Here is an 18,316-nt window from a genome sequence, read left to right as displayed (position 1 = left end):
CCCACACCTGGGGCTGTGGGAGAGGACACAGGCACCTGCTTGTCCACCACCTTCACCATGGTCAGCCCGGTCTGATTCCAGCGCCCCCAGCTCACACAGCAGCCAGCGTTGGAGATGGAACTGCCCAGGCCCGGGGTGTGGTCCCCACACGGCCCATCTCTCCTCCAGCCCCGCCCCGCGCTCAGCTGCCCCCTCCCAACTTCTTTTACAAATGCTGTCTGGTCTCTACGGCAGCCCCACCTGCTCCAAGGTCTCCATCCAGTGCTCCACTCAAGACCCACACTTCTCCCCTGGGCCCTCAAGGCCCAGCCCCCTCTTCCAGCCCCTTGGCCCTCAGCCCCATCACCCACCCTGGGTACCTTCCCTCATCCCCCGCTCCGCCTGCCGCCGGTGGGCATCATGAAGCCACCGGCCTGGCTCCCTTGGCCCATCATCTTGTCCCCAGCATCTGGACACTTTGACCAGCAAACAGCGTGCAAGGCAAAAGTTCTGGTCTTGGAGCAAACTGGGAACCTGGCCCCCGCAGAGCCTCCCTGTCCTCTCCCCGCCCCCTCCTCCCCATGCATCATCTACGGGTGAGCGGCGAGCGGCTCTGGACAGCACAGTGGGGTGGGCAGTATTCATGTCCGGGACCCCGGGGGTCAGCCGAGCTACCAGGATCTGGACTCCCAGGAGACAGGGAAGGCCGGGGAAGCCACACTGCCCGAGACAAAGAGAGCCGAGCACCGAGGCTTGGTTCTTGAGTATGTATTTTTTACTGAAAAAATCATTCATAAATTAACATACAAAAATGTACAAACACATGGGTAAATAAATGTAATGACAAAGGACTATTTTTGTGAAAAGTGTTTTTTTTTTAAAACATCTTTAGATTTCAGTGCAAAAATGTACCCCTGGCACCTCTTAAAACGCGAGAGCAAGCTCAGAACAACGCAGCAACGGGAGCGCTCGGCTCGGCTGCTCCCCCCGCCCGACAGAGACCGGCCGGCCTGCGAGGGGGAGCCCCTCCCCGCACACAGCAACCAGACTGACCAGGGCCGCCCAGCGGTAGCCTTGAGGGGCTGCTGCTTTTTCGGGTGAGAAGTGCGGGCTCCGGGCAGCACACAGTGCCTGGCTGCGTGCCCTTCCCTCCCACGACCCACGCAGCATTCAGCGAGGGGACACAGGACTCACGGGGCACACGGAGACACGCCACCCCGGCAAAGCCAACGGGGCCCCGCCTGCCGCCCTCACACCAGCGTGGCTTGTACGCCGTGGGGGCTGTGCTGCCACGGAGCTCCAGACGAGGTCACTCTGGAAGACCCTGCTCTACACACACACACACACACACACATGTGCATATTCACACACGCACACACATACAAGTGCACAATGCATTAATGCATGCATACACTCACACATTCACACACGTGTGCAGAGTGCAGACATGTGTGTGCACATATGCACACGCAGGCACATTTGCAACATGTGCATTGACAAATGCACACACATGTGCACATATGCACACGCGTGCAAGCACACACATACACACGCATGTGCGCACAGCTACAAACACACATATATGCACACACACACAGACACATTCACATTCACACACACAGCAGCCCAGACCAGACTGGGGCTGTGCGGGCTGATCCTTCCCAGTGACCCGGCTGCGAGCGACTCGTGGCCATCAGCGGCCCAAGCGGTGAGTGAGCAGGACAGGGCGCACCAAGGCTGGCACAGGGCGGGGGCGGGGCCTTTACTGCTCTGTGCACCTAAGACAGGAACGGCGACTGGACTTGCGCGTGTCACGTCCCCTTGCCAGGGCTTCAAAGCCTGAAGTGCCTCAGCCGCTGTTCAACGTGGGCTCCGACTTACCAGCGCGCTCAAGGGCAGGCGCCTGCTCTCTCATCCGAGCCGGTAAGAGCGTTACAGAGCAGTTCATTTCCTAAACGCCACTCTACTCTTCACAAGAACGAGAACGTGAGCGAAAACAAAACCAAGGCCTGGCCAATCACTCCCACAGCGTGTGGGGATCATATGTCCACGGTCCCGACACATGCAACGGAGAAAACCCCAACCCACACGCACACACACACACACGCACACGCACAGGAGCCCTGCACACACACCTATGTAAACCATGAAAAGTAAGGAAGTTGAAGGCAAACAAGGCAATTAAAAAAAATAGGCAGTCCTCTTGAGAAACCGCTCCGGATCATAGAATCTACACACGCTTCACGGGGGAGGGAGACTGGCACGTCCCAAAATTCTGCAGTTCCTTGGGGACTACGATTTTAAGGGCTTTGGCTCAGGGCAAAACAGAGGCACAAATTCAAACACAATTTAGAATCCGACTTCCAGAAGCCCGCCCTGGGCGGGGGTGGGGCTGTGGGCTGTGTGTTCTGGGGCTTTGTTGGTCTAATTTAATAGCTTTGATTCGGGCTCACCTGAGTCCCACGTGACCCGCGACACACAGGCGGCACCTGCTCCCTGGACGAATCCTCCTGGGTTCACCTGCTCCGCAGTTAACAATGGGGACAAAGGAACGCCCCCAGAAACCAGTGCGAGAAGAGCAGCTGGTGACCCAGGCACAGCCCCCGGGAGACCCTGGCCAAGTTCCCCACGAGGAAGGGCAGAATCGCAGTCCTGAGCCGGGGCTGTGTGTAGCGAGCCCCTGGGGGAGTGGCAGGTGGGGGGCTGGGGTGAGAGCGTGCGGGGGCAGAGCCAGCCAGGGCCGGGGCCACCCCGCTGCCTCCTGGCCCGGTGTCTGGGAGGTGATATCCTTCAGCTGTGTCTCAGCCGAGTTCCTGCATCTGCCAACCAAAGACGTGACCTCGTGTATAAATCCTCACTTTTTCAATGGGAGCCAGCTATAAAATTAAATTTTAAAAAGGCATTTTACATGGCTTATTTACAATTACACTTCTTCAAGAAGTGATTGTTATATATTTATGTCTATTTATCTTCCCCAGACCCCTCCCCGCCACCCTCAACCCCCACCCAAAGCAGGTAATTTAAAAAAACAAACAAACAGAAAAAACTGAACCCAAAGAGAAGACCAGAGACGTGGAGGCTGCTGTGCGGGTTCCGCCAGCCCCTCCTGACCCGCGCCTGCCCTGTGCGGGGCTGCCCCTTTGCTCCCAAGGCCGAGTGGCTCTGAAGGTCCCTGGAAAGAGACAGGCTGCAGGGCGGGCAGGACCCGGCAGCTCGCCGGTCGTGGTCGTCACGGGCTCTGCAGGCCGTGGCTGAGACAGGACGCAGGGGGAGCCGGTGGGGGCGGGGAGCAGCAGGACACACGCCCATCGTCCATCGGGCGGGGACAGGAAGCCGGTGCCGACGAGGGGTCCCCGTCCCAGCGGGTCAGGACACGGGAGGCGTTTGTGTGTGTGCTCGGTCACGCGCTCTCCTGGACCCCATGAGCCCGCGTGACGCACGGCTTCTGCTCTCTTCCTGGGCAGAGCCCGGAACGTGCCATCAGGCGGCTTCGGCGGTGGCGGTGGGGGCAAACGTGTCGTCTCCTCCTCTCAGTACTCGTTCACCTGAGCCAGCTCGGGTGTCAAGTTGACGGTTATGTTCTTGTACAAGGCGTCGTACGTGACGTTTGCAAAGTAGTTCAGGTTGTTGAGGCCGTCCAGCCCCTGCCGCTCTTTGGACTTCCTCAGCAGCGCGTACCTGGGTGGGTGGAGAACAGGGAGGCGGCTGGCAGCGAGCCGCGGGCGGCCCCCAGGACCGGGCACAGGCAGGTGTCGGGCCGTCCACGGGGCTGCCACGACCAGAGACACCTGCTGCGTGCCAGGCGCTTTGCTTGCTATGCTTTTATTTATTTTTTTTTTTTTGACAGGCAGAGTGGACAGTGAGAGAGACAGAGAGAAAGATCTTCCTTTGCCGTTGGTTCACCCTCCAATGGCCGCCGCGGCCGGCGCGCTGCGGCCGGTGCACCGCGCTGATCCGATGGCAGGAGCCAGGTGCTTCTCCTGGTCTCCCATGGGGTGCAGGGCCCAAGCACTTGGGCCATCCTCCACTGCACTCCCTGGCCACAGCAGAGAGCTGGCCTGGAAGAGGGGCAACCGGGACAGAATCCGGCGCCCCGACTGGGACTAGAACCCAGTGTGCCGGCGCCGCAAGGCAGAAGATTAGCCTAGAGAGCCACGGCACCGGCCTTGCTACGCTCTTTAATGCTCATCCAGCCCCCACGCCAATGAAGGAACCACGGCTTGGGAATGCTGGGTGACTCTCGCCCAGTGTCAGGGGAAGTGGGAGGCGAGACAGGAAAAACCCATCAGAGGAGACAGTCACAGTCTCGGTCAGGGCCTCCAGCTTCCTAAGAAACAGAGCCCAAGCAGTGAGGACTGGCGACCCGGGCACAGTCCTCCCCATGACTCATGGAAGCCAGACATAAAGCCACTCCCGAGCACGCAGACGGCCCTCTGCCCCATGGCGGATTTACTGAGATGAGAGGCTGGGACAGCACCTGCCGGCACAGGCAGAGCTCTGGACGCCTGCCCAGGTCGGCAACTGCAGAGGTGCAGCTCTGCTGGGGCCCTCGGCCTCGCCGGGCGCGGCTTCTCTAACTGCCTGGAGCTGCGGTGGAGGCCGCGAACACTCAGGAAGGGGCCGAGGGATTTCCTGGAAAGATGTGGCTGTGGAAATCCCCAGGGCCGCACCACCACCCCCACAGCTGCCGCCCAGCTCCAGGAGGGGACGCGGGGCAGGAGGCCGAGCAGCAGGACGGGCTCGACCGCACGCACCTTCCCAGAAACTGGACTTCTCCGCGGTGGTGGTGTGGAATGGACTTGTACTTGCCCGTGTCCCCTTCCGGCCGGCTCACGGAGTAGCCTGCGTTCTGTACCCTGTGCAGGAGCAAGAGAGGCAACCGTCACATCCCAGCGGGTCGGTGAGCGTGGCGGGCAGTGGCGGGCACACGCGCCCTGGGGCCGGCTCACTGATTCCCACCACTTGTGCACCCTTCTCTGCTGCAGCCCGTGAGAGAGCGAGTCAGCACGGTCAGGCGGGGTCCCTGACTCGGGCTGGACTCGTGTCTCCGCCCCACCCTGGCCTTGGCGGCGGGGGGCTGACTTACACTGCGCTCCCTGCTCTGCACACACAACCTTTACCAGGCACAAAGTCCCCGTGTAGGAAACGGAAGGGAGAGGAGGGAGAGATGGCCACTGACCCTTCAAGAGATAGGACGGAAGTTTCGACAGGTGCTTTACAGGGTAGTGTGTGTGTGTGTGTGTGTGTGTGTGTGTGTGTGTGCGGCGCGACTCCAAAACACAGCTGATGCAGGAGGGCAGGTGGCATATGCGTGTGAGATTCACGGTCATTTTCTTATCTTAAATCTGTGGGCGGCCGGCCCCCTGATGCCACTCTCAGTTTTGACATAGGACGATGTGTTTTCTCTCAACTCGGACAAAACAGATACGGAACGCCTCCTGTGTGCCCAGAGCCGTGTCTGAGCCGGAGTGCTGACCCAGAGGGCAGGACGAGAGCCAGCCGGGGCCAGTGCAGCTGCACCCAAGGACCAGTCGAACCAGTTCACTTGGTCAGGAAAACAGGATCACTCTCACTGGGTTTCTGCGGAGCCCAAGTGAAAAGGTCGAGATGTCACTGTCACACGTTAGACTGGCCACAGTGTCCAAGGCTGTTCCCCGGTCACACACGGTGTCCAAGGCTGTTCCCCGATCACACACGGTGTCCAAGGCTGTTCCCCGGTCACACACGGTGTCCAAGGCTGTTCCCCGGTCACACAGGTGGGGAAAAAGGGCAGCACCGACGCACTGCTGCTCAGCTGCTTTTGTAGGGGGGAATTTGTCAAAAACAATCTGGATTTTAAAAGTATATACAGTCCTTGACTTTGCTTAAAGATTTGCACATGTGAGCAAAGGATGTTCAAATTACAGGGACCGGTGCTGTGGCGGAGCAGGTAAAGCGGCCACCTGCAGTATTTGCATCCCATATGGGCGTTGGTTCGAGTCCCAGCTGCCCCACTCCTGATCCAGCTCCCTGCTGTGGCCTGGGAAAGCAGTAGAAGATAGTCCAAGTCCTTGGGCCCCTGCGCCTGCGTGGGAGACCTAGAGGAAGTTCCTGGCTCCTGGCTTCAGATCGGTGCAGCTCTGGCCATTGCAGCCAATTGGGGAGTGAACCAGTGGATGGAAGACCTCTCTCTCTGTGTAACTCTTTCAAATAAATAAATAAATCTTTAAAAAAAAAAAAAAGTATTATCAATGTGCTACTAAAACTAGCCTCACCTCTTGTTTCCTTTTAACCTTTCCCAGTGTGGGTGCAGCGGCTTGCGCTGTGCCCCTGGGGTCAGTGCAGGGGGCAGGGGGGATAAGCTGGGGACTGACAGCAGGGGTGGGGGGGTAGGGGTGGGAGTGGGGAGGGGGAGGGGCATCGGGAGAGGGGGTACCTGTTCCAGAGGTCGTCGTCCTCTCCACCCCAGCCCCAGAACGCGTTGGGGAAGCCGTTGATTTTCCGGAACTGGTCCACTGTTAAGCCACTCACTCCGCCAAAAAACTCGGTGTAAGGAAGCCTAACACAAGACAGGGAGCGTGGATCACCCATGCGGGTACGGGCGGCAGTGTTCTGGAACAGGACCTCACCAGCCGTGCTGCCGACTCCCGACACCCAGCGCCGGGTAACTCGCCCATTTCTAATGCACAACCACAATCAACATCAGGACGCTTCTTAGTGCCCCTAAAAGCCCGTCACCACTCCCCCAGCCGGCGCCCCTCCCCCAGCCCCTGGCCCTAAGCAGCCACTGATCTACCCTCTCTCTCTGTAGACACGTCACACATCTGGATCACGTGTGACGGTTCATGCCGGCTTCCTGCTCAGCACACCGGGTTTTCAGGGTCCACGTGGTGTGCTGTGGGACGCGAGTGTCCTTTCTAACTCCGTGGCGCCACGTGGCTCCCACTGTACGGACAGGCTACGTTTTGTGTGTCTCTTCCCCGCCCGTGGACACTGCGTGGCCACTGACCATCACCATCTCTGTACCCTTCATTCTTCCTCTAGAGTTGACCTCTCTCATTAAGGAGAGGAGAGGAGAGGAGAGGGGAGGGGAGGGGAGGGGAGGGGAGGAGAGGAGAGGAGAGGGGAGGGGAGGAGAGGGGAGGGGAGGGGAGGGGAGGGGAGGGGAGGGGAGGGGAGGGGAGGGGAGGACACTCACAGGTACATGTACTTATCCAGTTTGGTCGCAAAGTGCCTCGGCATCTGGCCGCATCCGTAGTAGTTGCGGTCGCTCTCTGGTATGTGATCCACGTCGTGAAAAATCAGACAGTCCCAGTCCATGTCCTTCATTGCTTCTTGAAACCCGACGTTGAAAAGCATGGCTCGGTTAAAGGGCTGGGTGCCAACCTAAAAGAAATACACCTTTATTTATCTGAAAGGCAGAGCTACTGGGCTGGCAGAGGATGGAGTGAGGTGGGGGATCTTCCATCTGCTGGTTCACAAACAGCCGCAATAGCTGGGGCTGGGCCAGGCCAAAGCCAGGAGCTTCATCCGGGTCTTGAACATAGGAGGTAGGGGCCCAACTACTTGGGCCATCCCCTGCTGCCTTCCCAGGCACATTAACAGGAAGCTGGATCAGAAGTGGAGCAGCCTGGACTTGAACTTGGGCCCATATGGGATGCCAGTGTCAGAGGTGGCCACTTAACCTGCTGCGTCACCACCAGAGCCTAGAACTTTATTTTTAAAAGGACTGGAAGCAAAATCTTCAGTGCCTTTGACCTGCCTAAAGAGCCTACCAGAACCTACGGAGATCCCTGGGTTTAACCATGTGACCAGGTACAGCAGCGCTCATCAGGCACAAGGTGACCCGAGCAGTCGCCCGGCCTCTGGCCTTGACTGCTCTAGAACTAAGCATGATCACGCCCAAGCTCCTCTCTCCCAAGGCTCTGAAAGCACAGAGACAACCAAACAGCAGACGAGACCCCGGGCAGGCATTCGGCCTGGTGTTGATGCCCACTCCCCACACCAGTGCCTGGGCTCGACTCCAGGCTCCTGACTCCACGTTCCTGCTAACGCAGACCCTGGGAGGCAGCAGAGATGGCTCACGTAGCTGGGTTCCGGGACTGAGGCATTTGGGGAGTGCGCCAGCAGACGGAAGCACTGTCCCTCTTCTCCATCCTCTCTGCTTCTCAAAAATAAATCAATGTTATGGGGCTGGCGTTGTAGCGCAGTGGGTTAAGCCACCATCTGCAATGCAGGCACCCGCATGGGCACTGGTGTGAGTTCTGGTTGTTCCACTTCCCATCCAGCTCCATGCGAATGCACCTGGGAAAGCAGTGGAAGACGATCCAGGTCCCTGGGCCCCGGCCACGCATGTGGGAGACCCGGATGGGGTTCCAGGCTAGTGGCTTCTGTCTGCCCAGCCCTGGCTGTTGTGGTCATCTGAAGACTGAACCAAGCCGGCGCCGCGGCTCATTAGGCTAATCCTCCGCCTAGCGGCGCCGGCACACCAGGTTCTAGTCCCGGTTGGGGCGCCGGATTCTGTCCCGGTTGCCCCTCTTCCAGGCCAGCTCTCTGCTGTGGCCAGGGAGTGCAGTGGAGGATGGCCCAAGTGCTTGGGCCCTGCACCCCATGGGAGACCAGGAAAAGCACCTGGCTCCTGCCATCGGACCAGCGCGGTGCGCCGGCCGCAGCGCGCCGGCCGCGGCGGCCATTGGAGGGTGAACCAACAGCAAAAGGAAGACCTTTCTCTCTGTCTCTCTCTCACTGTCCACTCTGCCTGTCAAAAAAAAAAAAAAAAAAAAAAAAAAAAGACTGAACCAGAGGATGAAAGATCTCTCTCTCTCTCCCCCTGCTCTGTAACTCTGCCTTTCAGATAAATAAAATAGATCTTTAAAAAATGTAAATTTTGGAAGTAAAAGATAAGCACACCCGGCTCCACCAAGGGACAGGCGGCAGCACCACAGCCATCTGCTTGTCGCCACGCTGCCGAGCCACCAAGCACGCTCTCCCCATCTCCATTCTGTTTCCAAACCAAGTCAAGCAAGGAGAGAGGTTTCTGTTCCCTTTGAAGGAGCAACTAAGACAGGGACGCGTGCCCACCGCCAGGGAGCTGGGCAACCGTGGGGACACCAGCTCCAATCAGTCACAGCCAAGTTAACGTGAATGTTGGCGCCGACACCCTCCCAACCTGGGTCAACCCAGGGAGCCGCTGGCTCTGCTATGTCACCGATCGGAAAGACGTGTTCGCCCACATTTCAGTAAGACAGAAACAGAAGATCCCAGACCCCAGATCCCTCCCCCTTCCCTTCTGAGACAGGGGTGCTGAGCCCTTGCCCTCAGTCCTGCAGAAGGCGAGCCATGCTGTGCCCACAGGGGCGGCTCAGGCAGCGAGTCTCGGGGCTCACAGGCAGGGCTGCTGGCCAGAGTCCTCAAGGCTGAGAACCAATGCACCCAGGGGAATCGGCCACAGGGCCCTGGTTCCAGGATGGGGCACTGAGAGCCAGGCCAACTGCACACTCACGTTCCATCCAAAGGCAAATGAAAAAGTTTTATGCGGAACCAAAAAAAAAGCGACCCTCATGTGGGTTCCATTTCCAACCTGATACTTGTAGGATGAAAACAAAGCCCGACCCCAGGGTTTAACGGAAGCCTGCGAACACCCCAGGCCCAGGGTTAATCAATGGCAGATGAGATGAGATCCCCTGGTGCCAAGGCCATGTCCTCTGGACCTGTTCGTGTCTCCTTGTCTCCAGGGGTATTTCCAGGGTCTGGAGCCTGAAGACACCACCGAGGCGGCCACCAGAGAAACCCGCACGCATCAGTAAACACAGCTCCACTCTGGGCTCAGATCTGCTGTGCTGGGCAAACTCCGGCCCCAGGTGCGCAGAGCTGGGGGATTCCAGCTCTCCTGGCTCCTTGCGCGGAGAACGGGTTTGTTTGCAAGCTCCCAACTGCTGTCTCAGAGGAGAAAGAAGAAGAGAGAAACCAGGGCAGACCACTCACTTGCTCGACCACGTAAAATGCAAACTGCAGGCGCTGGCGTTGAAGCATGGGGATGAGGTGTCGGAGCAGGACGGGGAGGTGCTCGTGGCGGTTCCGGAAGGGGATGAGGATCGCCACCTGCAGCGGCCACAGCAGAAGAAGCCACCGATGGGCTTGGGCCCCGAACTCGCGCTCGACGGCAAAACCCCCTGCAGTCAGGGCCCAACCCCCGGGGACCTGTGGGAGGCTGCTGCCTCTTCTCAACTTCTTCTAAGTAAAGACGGTTGGCAAGTCACCTCTGGGGACCACACGGACCCCACTCAACATGCACTGTGCCTTGTGCCCGGTAGGGCTGCTGCGTGGGTGCAGCCTAGACCACACTCACGGGAGGACACACACGCTACGCTGCGACTACAACTGCAGATAAGCAAACACAAGCTTTCTGTTCTGTGCGCCTGCGTGTAGCATAGTACCACGCAGGTACACTCACACCCACCCACCATCCACACGGCTAACGCTGGTCAGGAAGCCGACCGTCCACGCCTGTGATGGACAGGAAGCCCTGACCTGCCGATCGAGTTGATCACTGCAGAGCCAGCACTTCATTAAACACTTGTTGAGGGAATGGATGGTGTCCTAAGCTTGATGCTGCTGATTGCACTCCTCTCCTGGTTACAGCCATGCAGAAAACCACCAAACCCACCTCTGCCATCAGCCCGACACCTGCGCCTTTTACTGCAGCAGACTGCAGAGAGGAGGCGTGCACTGGCGCTCTGGCCACGGTGTCGCCACAGAGCCCGAGCCCGCCATGCCCCGGCTTTGCTGCTACTCCCGTTAGGCAGAAACTAGGGTCCGGTGCCGTCATCAGAATGCCACGCATTTCTGCGGCTATGACAGAGTCCTTGGGGAAATGCAAATGCCTTCCGAGGGGTGGTGGGGCGACCCTCTGACCGTCACGGGAAGCAGGTCCCGGGGGGCTGCCCCACACGCGGTGGGTGGGGTGGGGGGCGTCAGGCCCTACCTTCCACCGAGGCATGCAGTCAGACGGCTTCCAGTGGCCCCCGAGCTTGATGGCCGGGTCTCTGGAGAAGATCTCGTGGATGGCGTCCATCCCGATTTCACTCATGTTGATGTCTATCGGGCCCTCTGAACAGAGAGGGGAAGGGAATGGATTAAGAGGCCAGAAAACGACCGACCCAGACTTCCTACGTCCGCTTCCGCTCTCTGGGCAGGTCCAGCGCTCTTTCAGCGGACTGTCTGTGATGGCGACGTGCATATCTTCTCTGCTTTCTACTTCCCTGCGTCTAAGTTCGTCACTAGGATTTGGGTAAAGGAGCAAACCAAGGAAGGTTGATTTCAAGGTCTGTTTCAGCCAAGGCTGTAGAAGAAAATTAAGAGTTCAAGTAAAACAGCAGGTGCCAAGTACTTGGAGCCATGTCAGCTCGCTCCTGAAGCCAAGCAGACCCCCACTGTCTCATTCATGAGTGAGTGGGGGGCCCTGGCTGCTCAGAGCCAGAGTCAGAAGTCGGACTTAGGTCAAGAAGCAGATGGGGCCGGCGCTGTGGCTCAGTAGGTTAAGCCGCTGCTTGCAATGCCAGCATCCCACATTGCAGCGCTGGTTCAAGTCTGGGCTGCTCCACTTCTGATCCAATTCCCTGCTAGTGGCCTGGGAAGGAAGCAGATGATGGTCCACATGTTTGGGCCCCTGCCACCCGCATGGAAGACCCGGATGGAGTTCCTGGTTCCTGGCTTCAGCCTGAGCCAGCCCTGACTACTGCAGGCATTAGGAGAGTGAGCCAACGGATGGCAGATCTCTCTCTCTCTCTCTCTCCCTCTTTCTCTGATACTCTGCTTTCAAATAAAGAAACCTCTGAAAAATTAAAAATAAATGACTTCATTAACTAAGTCACCGTTTCAGTGTGAGCAATGAAGGTGATTTTCTTTATAGATTTATTTTGAAAGAGTTACAAAATGGAAGAGACAGAGAAAGCTCTTCAGTCCGCTGGTTTACTCCTCAGATGGCCACAACAGCCAGCACCGGGCCAGGCCGAAGCTAGAAGCTTCTTCCAGGTCTCCCACGTGAGTGCAGGGCCCAAACACTTGGGCCACTCTCCACTGCTTTCCCAGACACATTAGAAGGGAGCTGAATTGGAAAAGGAGCAGCCTGGACACGAACCGGTGCCCTTCTGGGATGCCCGTATTGCAGGTGGCGGCTCTACCCCACTGTGCCATAACACCAGCCCCAGATAATTTTCCTAAAAATATTAAAAAAAACAAAAACAAAAACAAAAAATCAGCAGACCATGAGCAACCAACCAGTAAATGCTGGCCCAAGAATGACTGGACATCAGGGTTAGGTCTGTCAAAGGCCTCGTTCCAATCCACAGTCTTGGCTTTCCCATAAGCTTGAGTGTAGACGCAGGCACACAGATTTAAAGTGACCCGCGTACATGTGGTCAGACATGCAAACCAGACGGCAAGGCTTCCCACACAATCTATGCACCCATAATTAATTATTCATGTATGGGTGAGAGCAGGCTTAGATACTGTGCCTGTATCCAACATGTCCTCTACGCCTCAGTGTAAGTAATGTCTGCAAAGCTAAGGTTTCCCTTTGCTTTAAAAAAAAAAAAAAAAAAAAAAAAAAAAAAGGCAGAACCACCCAGGAAGCCCCAAAGTACAGAGAATCGCATCATTATTTTAACTCACACATGAGATTCTGAAAAGCGAGCCCAGGTTTTTATTTTAAGCTGGACTCTGTTAAGAAAGTTCGTTCCCCAGCATCGAGCTACAGTCAGAGGGAGGTTTATACTAACAAGACCGGCCGCCGACGTGGTCTGGGGGACATTTTAACAGACCCCAAGTTAGAAGGAGGGGTGTGCGTCAAGGGAAAGAGAGCCAAGGTGGGAGGTGACCCCAGCGGCACAGGCCGGCGGGCCGGGGACAGCCCAGCCGGGCTCCCCTCCAGAGGCGGGGCTGTTCCGGCACACGGGGAGGGCGGCTGGGGCTCTACTCACTCATGGAAGGGAGCCTCTCGGGGCAGGTGTGGTTTGCAAAGTAGGTGAAGTCCTCGGGAAGAAACGTGGTGGTTTGCAGGAAGGTTTCGCTGTGGTTCAAGTCCAGAGGATAATCTGGAGGGGAAGGAAGACGGCAGCTGAGACGGGGACACATCCGCAGCCCGGGGCTGGGGGACGCTGGCCTCAGACACCCCTTCTGCATCGTCGTCTGGATGGCGCCAGGGCTCCTGGACCAGCTCTGACCACAGCGAAAACCCTGAGCCCGTGGGGGGGCGCACGTGGGGCTGCGGGGATGCCACTGCTGGGAGCGCCCGCAGCCCGTATCGGAGGGTCTGCATTCGAGTCCTGCCCCTGCTTCTGGTCCAGACGGAGGCTTGAGGACTTGGGCCACCACCACCCACACGGGAGACCAAGATGGGACTCCTGGGTCCTGGCTTCAGCCTGACCCAGTGCAGCTGCTGTGGGCACCTGGGGAGTAAACCAGTGGGTGGACGCCCTCTCTGTCTCTCTCCCCCGCCCCGCCCCCACACCCCAGTGCTCCGCCTTTCAAATAAAAAAAGTTTTAAAAATAACTTTCAAAAATTGAAGATTAAAAAAACCGAACTCATCAATGAAACCGTGACCGATGACGCGGCTGGCACGCAGCCTCAGTCAAGTGCACGGACGTAAGCGAGAGCCCCTCATCCACTAAAGGACTCTTCAGCATCGGCCGCTGTTTCCACCTCAGGTCTGACCTCCCGCCACAGGAAGCCGGGCGGTGGGGGTGGGGGTCGCTGCGCCCCTTCCTCTCCCCTCCCCCAGCACAGCTGTGCAGGCACAGCACAGACTACAGCGGCTCAGGATGCTGCTGCTCCGAGTGTCAGCGCTAGCTGAGACGTGGGAAGTCACAGGCCTGGCAAGTAGCGTTTTCCTGCCGGCTTGGCTGCGCCCACCGCCCGGAAGGGTCGCTGAGGCAACCCCACGCCCTCCCCGCCGCACTTCCTCCCAGACACTAGGTGCTGTCCCCACAGGGTGCTGAGCCCCAGTCCTCCTGAACTCACCCTCCAGCCAGCCCATGAAGGAGGACCAGAAGTACACGACTTCAAAACCTTTAGGTGATATCAGCTTGAAATATTTTTATTTACTTGCTTTCATTTTATTTGAAGGATAGAGGGGCCAGTGCTGTGGCAGAGCAGATAAAGCCTGTGGTGCCGGCAACCCATATGGGCGCCAGTTCGAGTCCCAGCTGCTCCACTTCCGATCCAGCTCTCTGCTATGGCCTGGGAAAGCAGTGGAAGATGGCCCAAGTGCTTGGGCCCCTGCACCCGCATGGGAGACCTGGAAGAAGCTCCTGGCTCCGGATCAGCGCAGTTCCAGCCGTTGAGGCCAACAGGGGAGTGAACCAGTAGATGGCAGACCTCTCTCTCTCTCTCTCTCTGCCTCTCCTTCTCTCTCTGTGTAACTATTTCAAATAAATAAATAAATAAATATTTAAAAAAGAAAACATTAAAAAGATACAGAGCACTTCCATCTGCTGGCTTATTCCACAAAAGGCTGCTACGACCAGGGCTGGGTCAGCCTGAAGCCAGGAGGACCAGGCACTCCATCTGAGTCTTCCAAGAGGGGGCAGGGACTGAGCCCCCGAGACAGAACTGCTGTCTCCCAGAACACACATCGGCAGGAAGCGGGGACAGAAATGGAGCGGGGCTCGGACCAGGCAGTCCAGCAGGGGACGCAGGTGTCACGAGACGCCCCTTAATGACAGGGGACACAGGTGTCACAAGACGTTCCTAATGGCCACGTCAGACACCTGGCTCCAGTCTGGCTTCTGTTCTTCCTCCCTTCAATCTCTGCTGGGGTGGGTGCAGTACAGAATTCTAGGCTGGAAGTGTCTTCCCACGGTCAAGGTGCTGTCCCACTGTCTTCCAGATGACACGTGGCTGCTAAGCCCGAAGCCAGCCTGGTTCTGATCTCTGCAGACCACCCACCAGCAGCCCCTTTCTGGAGGCGGGAGAAACGTAGTTCAGGAAATCTGAAGCTGGCGTTCCTCACCGGAGGTCTATTTTTCCCACTGTGCGGGCCCCTGGGTGGCCTTTAGAGCGACAGGCAGCGTGCTTGGGGACAACGCCTCCTCCCCTGGAGAGCAGAGTGCACGCTGGGCTCCCGGCCCCGTCCCTGCCTCATTTTTGTATCCCGATTCCATCCTGCCATGGGCTCTACTTTCCAAGAGAGTTTCTCAACTTCAGCCAACCCTTCTTTAAATCATTTCTGCTAACATCATTTTTAATTTTGAAGCATTCCTTTTATTTTCTGAATATCCTCTGCTTAGAATATTTAAAGGCAGAGTTACCAAGATAGATAACTAGAGAGAGAGAGAGAGAGAGAGGAGGGGGGGAGAGAGAGATCTTCCAGCTGCTGGTTCACTTATCAAATGACTGCAGTGGTCTGGGGTGGGCCAGGCTGAAGCCAGGAGCTTCTTCCAGGTCTCCCACGTGGGTGCAGGGGCCCGGGCACTTGGGCCATCCTCCGCTGCTTTCCCACGTGCATTAGCAGGGAGTTGGGTCAGAAGTGGAATGGCTGGGTCTTGAACTGGTGCCCGTATGGGATGCTGGCGCTAGAGGTGGCAGCTTTACCCGCTATGCCACAGCGCCGGTCCCGGATGCCAATGCTAAGAGTGGGACACCCAACAGCCCAATGGGAGGCTCTGGACTGAGGCTCTTCACCGCAGGGCGCTCTGCCCAGGGTTTGGTCTGGAGACCCCCAGTGTCACTCTCTGGGGTCTTCCCTCTTGGTCTGCTCAGCCTCCTCAGAGGAATCCACGCTCATCTCCTGCCCAACAGCACAGGCCTGAGAAAGCACCTGGAGCTGAGGAGGAAAGAGCGTGCTCACAGAGGCTGTGTCCTGCCCGGCCTGCCCAGCTGAGGGACCTGTGTTTTGACGCCTCGGGGGTGTTACCAGGCCAGGGAAGGCAGGCTGAGCCTGGGGCTGCGTTTTGCCACCTTCAGCCTGCTCTCCCTGAGCTGCCTGCTTTACTCCTACTTCCCAGGGCACCTGCACTGCTAACTCCCATGCTCCTGGGGACCAGGGACAGCCCTGGGCCAGTCACTGGCCTCCCCGTCTGTTAAGTCCCTATCACAGGCCCATCTGCTTCCAACTTTCCAAATGGCCGGCTGTGGTCAGTTCTCTCCATCCTGCAGGGTTTACGCCCTTGCAAACACAACACCTCTGTGCACCGCTGTGTGGTCATTTCAGGGGGATTTCAAGAGTGTGAACGCAGGGCTGGTGCTGGGGGCGGCAGGTTGAAGCCCGGCCTGCAGCACTGGCGACCACATGAGCGCTGGTTCCAGCCCTGGCTGCTCCGCTCCCGACCCAGCTCCCTGATAACGCACCTGAGAAAGCAGCAGAGGACGGCCCAAATCCTTGGTCCCTGCACCCGTGGGAGACCCAGGAGCAGCTTCTGGCTCTTGGCTTCTGATTGGCTCAGCTCTGGCCATTGCAGCCATTTGGGGAGTGAACCGTGGATGAAAGACATCTCTCTCTCTCTCTCTTTCAAATGAACAAAATAAATATTTTTTTAAGAGTGTGGAGATGCCTATTCCCAGGGGACTGTAGCGGTGGGGCAGGGCGACAGAGGCCCTCTGACCTCGAGGCACTGAAGCGCCAGGTGCGCGAGGTGGCCGGCGTGTGGCGGGGCCCACACGGAGCTCGGGCTGGGGACTGTCCGTTTTGCTGCACTGTTTTTTCATAGAGCATTAAGGTCTCTCTCACCGATTCTTTCACATGGCTGCTGATTCTATGAAAATCAAAACTGCTTGTTTGAATTCACGTTCACCCAAGAATTCTAGAATCTTCAACTCAGCCCCCCCCCCCCCTTTAGTACCATGAGAAGGTTTCCAAGAATCAAATGATTATAATACTCTAGATCCCTTTTCTACTACAGGCACACAGCTGCCTACTCTGTAAGCGCTCAGGGGACAAAATTCAGCCATTGGCCACTTGCAGAGGACGTGAAGTCTCTCTGACAAGGGAGGACGGAGCAGAATAGTTTCTGTACTTCTGGTTGTGGTTTCCTGGAAACACTAAGTCTATTCACAGAGACCAGCGGGGATGGCTTTTCATTCTTTTTTTATCTGACAGGTAGAGTTATAGACAGTGAGAGAGACAGAGACAAAGGTCTTCCTCCCGTTGATTCACTCCCCAAATGGCCGCTACGGCCGGAGCTGCGCCGATCTGAAGCCAGGAGCCAGGTGCCTCCTCCTGGTCTCCCATGCGGGTGCAGGGCCCAAGCACTTGGGCCATCCTCCACTGCCTTCCCGGGCCACAGCAGAGAGCTGGCCTGGAAGAGGAGCAACTGGGACAGAACCCGGCGCCCATATGGGCGGAGGATTAACCAAGTGCGCCACGGCGCCGGCCCGGAGATGGCTTTATAGAAAGACAGAAGCCAAGCCGGCGAGAACTCAGAACCGTCACCCCTGCAGAAAGGAGCGCAGGGCTCTCCGTCCACGCCGCCGAGCTGACCCTTCCTCTGAAAGTACTGAGCTTCGAAGCTCCGTGAAGAAGCTCCAGTGCTAACTGCTGCTCTGGATGAACCCTGCACACAATACACCAAATGATTGTCTTGGCGGAGACAGATTAAAGACCTCACCGGCACGAGCAAACGGGTTCGCGCCTGCGATCTGCCTGTGTGTGGAGAGAGCAGCCGCTCCGCCATGCGCGGCGATCACACGGCCCGCGGCGAGCGGTCGGCATGGCGCTCATGCTTAGCGTCCTCAGCTGCAGACCAACAAAGAGGAGACGGATTCCGGCCGGGAAGGGCCCGAGCCTTAGAGCTGCCACCCAAGTAGGAAACAAGAAGCTTAGAAATTAAAAAGCGAAATGAGAATTGTGGGACAGGACCTTTCCGACCTTCCTGACCTACGCTTGGGGGCTTGTCTGAAGACCAGATAAACTGACTGCTTCCTGCAAATACCGAGATAGCAAGCCCCTGGAGGCCAGGCCAGCGGCAAACCCCACAGCGGCCACTCTGTCCTCCTCTGATTGCAGATAATTAACAACACCTGCAAGGACGCAGCTCTGCGTCCTACAGCCTCACCCTGCACCTCGGAGGGACAGAACCCCCGGTTTCCTCATTTCTAATTTTACTTTCTTTAAATAGCGATTTAGGTTAAATGAAACCTACTTTCTCAGCAGCAGCAGAAACCTTTTATAGAAGTGAAAGAGGCAGAGGACGGCTCCCGTCCCAGCCCTGGTGAAAGCCGGCACGCTGCCTCGGAGCCCAGGTCCTGCCGCTGCTCCTGCCGCCTGGGGATGGCCGGGCCCCGCGTCGCTGTCTCCCGGTCACATCTGCCTATTAGGCGGGGCTGCTGGGAGAGAACCTCACCGACTGTCTAAGGCCACAT

The 18,316-nt window shown here is 57.6% G+C and overlaps 1 protein-coding gene across 2 annotated transcripts in view; it reads right to left on the bottom strand.

The window, feature by feature from the left end:
• Positions 1-732: 732 nt before the first annotated feature.
• B4GALT5 (beta-1,4-galactosyltransferase 5) overlaps positions 733-18,316 on the bottom strand; it is a 79,386-nt gene continuing 61,802 nt past the window's right edge. For both annotated transcript variants that reach the window (XM_070051709.2, XM_051844934.2), the window contains exons 3-9: positions 12,939-13,052; positions 10,943-11,067; positions 9,943-10,059; positions 7,157-7,344; positions 6,395-6,517; positions 4,734-4,835; positions 733-3,657 (exon numbers count right to left, since the gene is read on the bottom strand). In XM_070051709.2, coding sequence (XP_069907810.1) covers positions 3,510-3,657; positions 4,734-4,835; positions 6,395-6,517; positions 7,157-7,344; positions 9,943-10,059; positions 10,943-11,067; positions 12,939-13,052 — 917 coding nt within the window. In that variant the 3' untranslated portion in view covers positions 733-3,509. The remainder of the gene's footprint in view (positions 3,658-4,733; positions 4,836-6,394; positions 6,518-7,156; positions 7,345-9,942; positions 10,060-10,942; positions 11,068-12,938; positions 13,053-18,316) is intronic.

This window comes from Oryctolagus cuniculus, chromosome 11, assembly GCF_051225735.1.
Source record: "Oryctolagus cuniculus isolate XC-2025 breed Fujian yellow rabbit chromosome 11, ASM5122573v1, whole genome shotgun sequence".
NCBI classification, from domain to species: domain Eukaryota; kingdom Metazoa; phylum Chordata; class Mammalia; order Lagomorpha; family Leporidae; genus Oryctolagus; species Oryctolagus cuniculus.
Note: the sequence above shows the minus strand (reverse complement) of the source record. Positions and strands in the feature narration are given on the sequence as shown.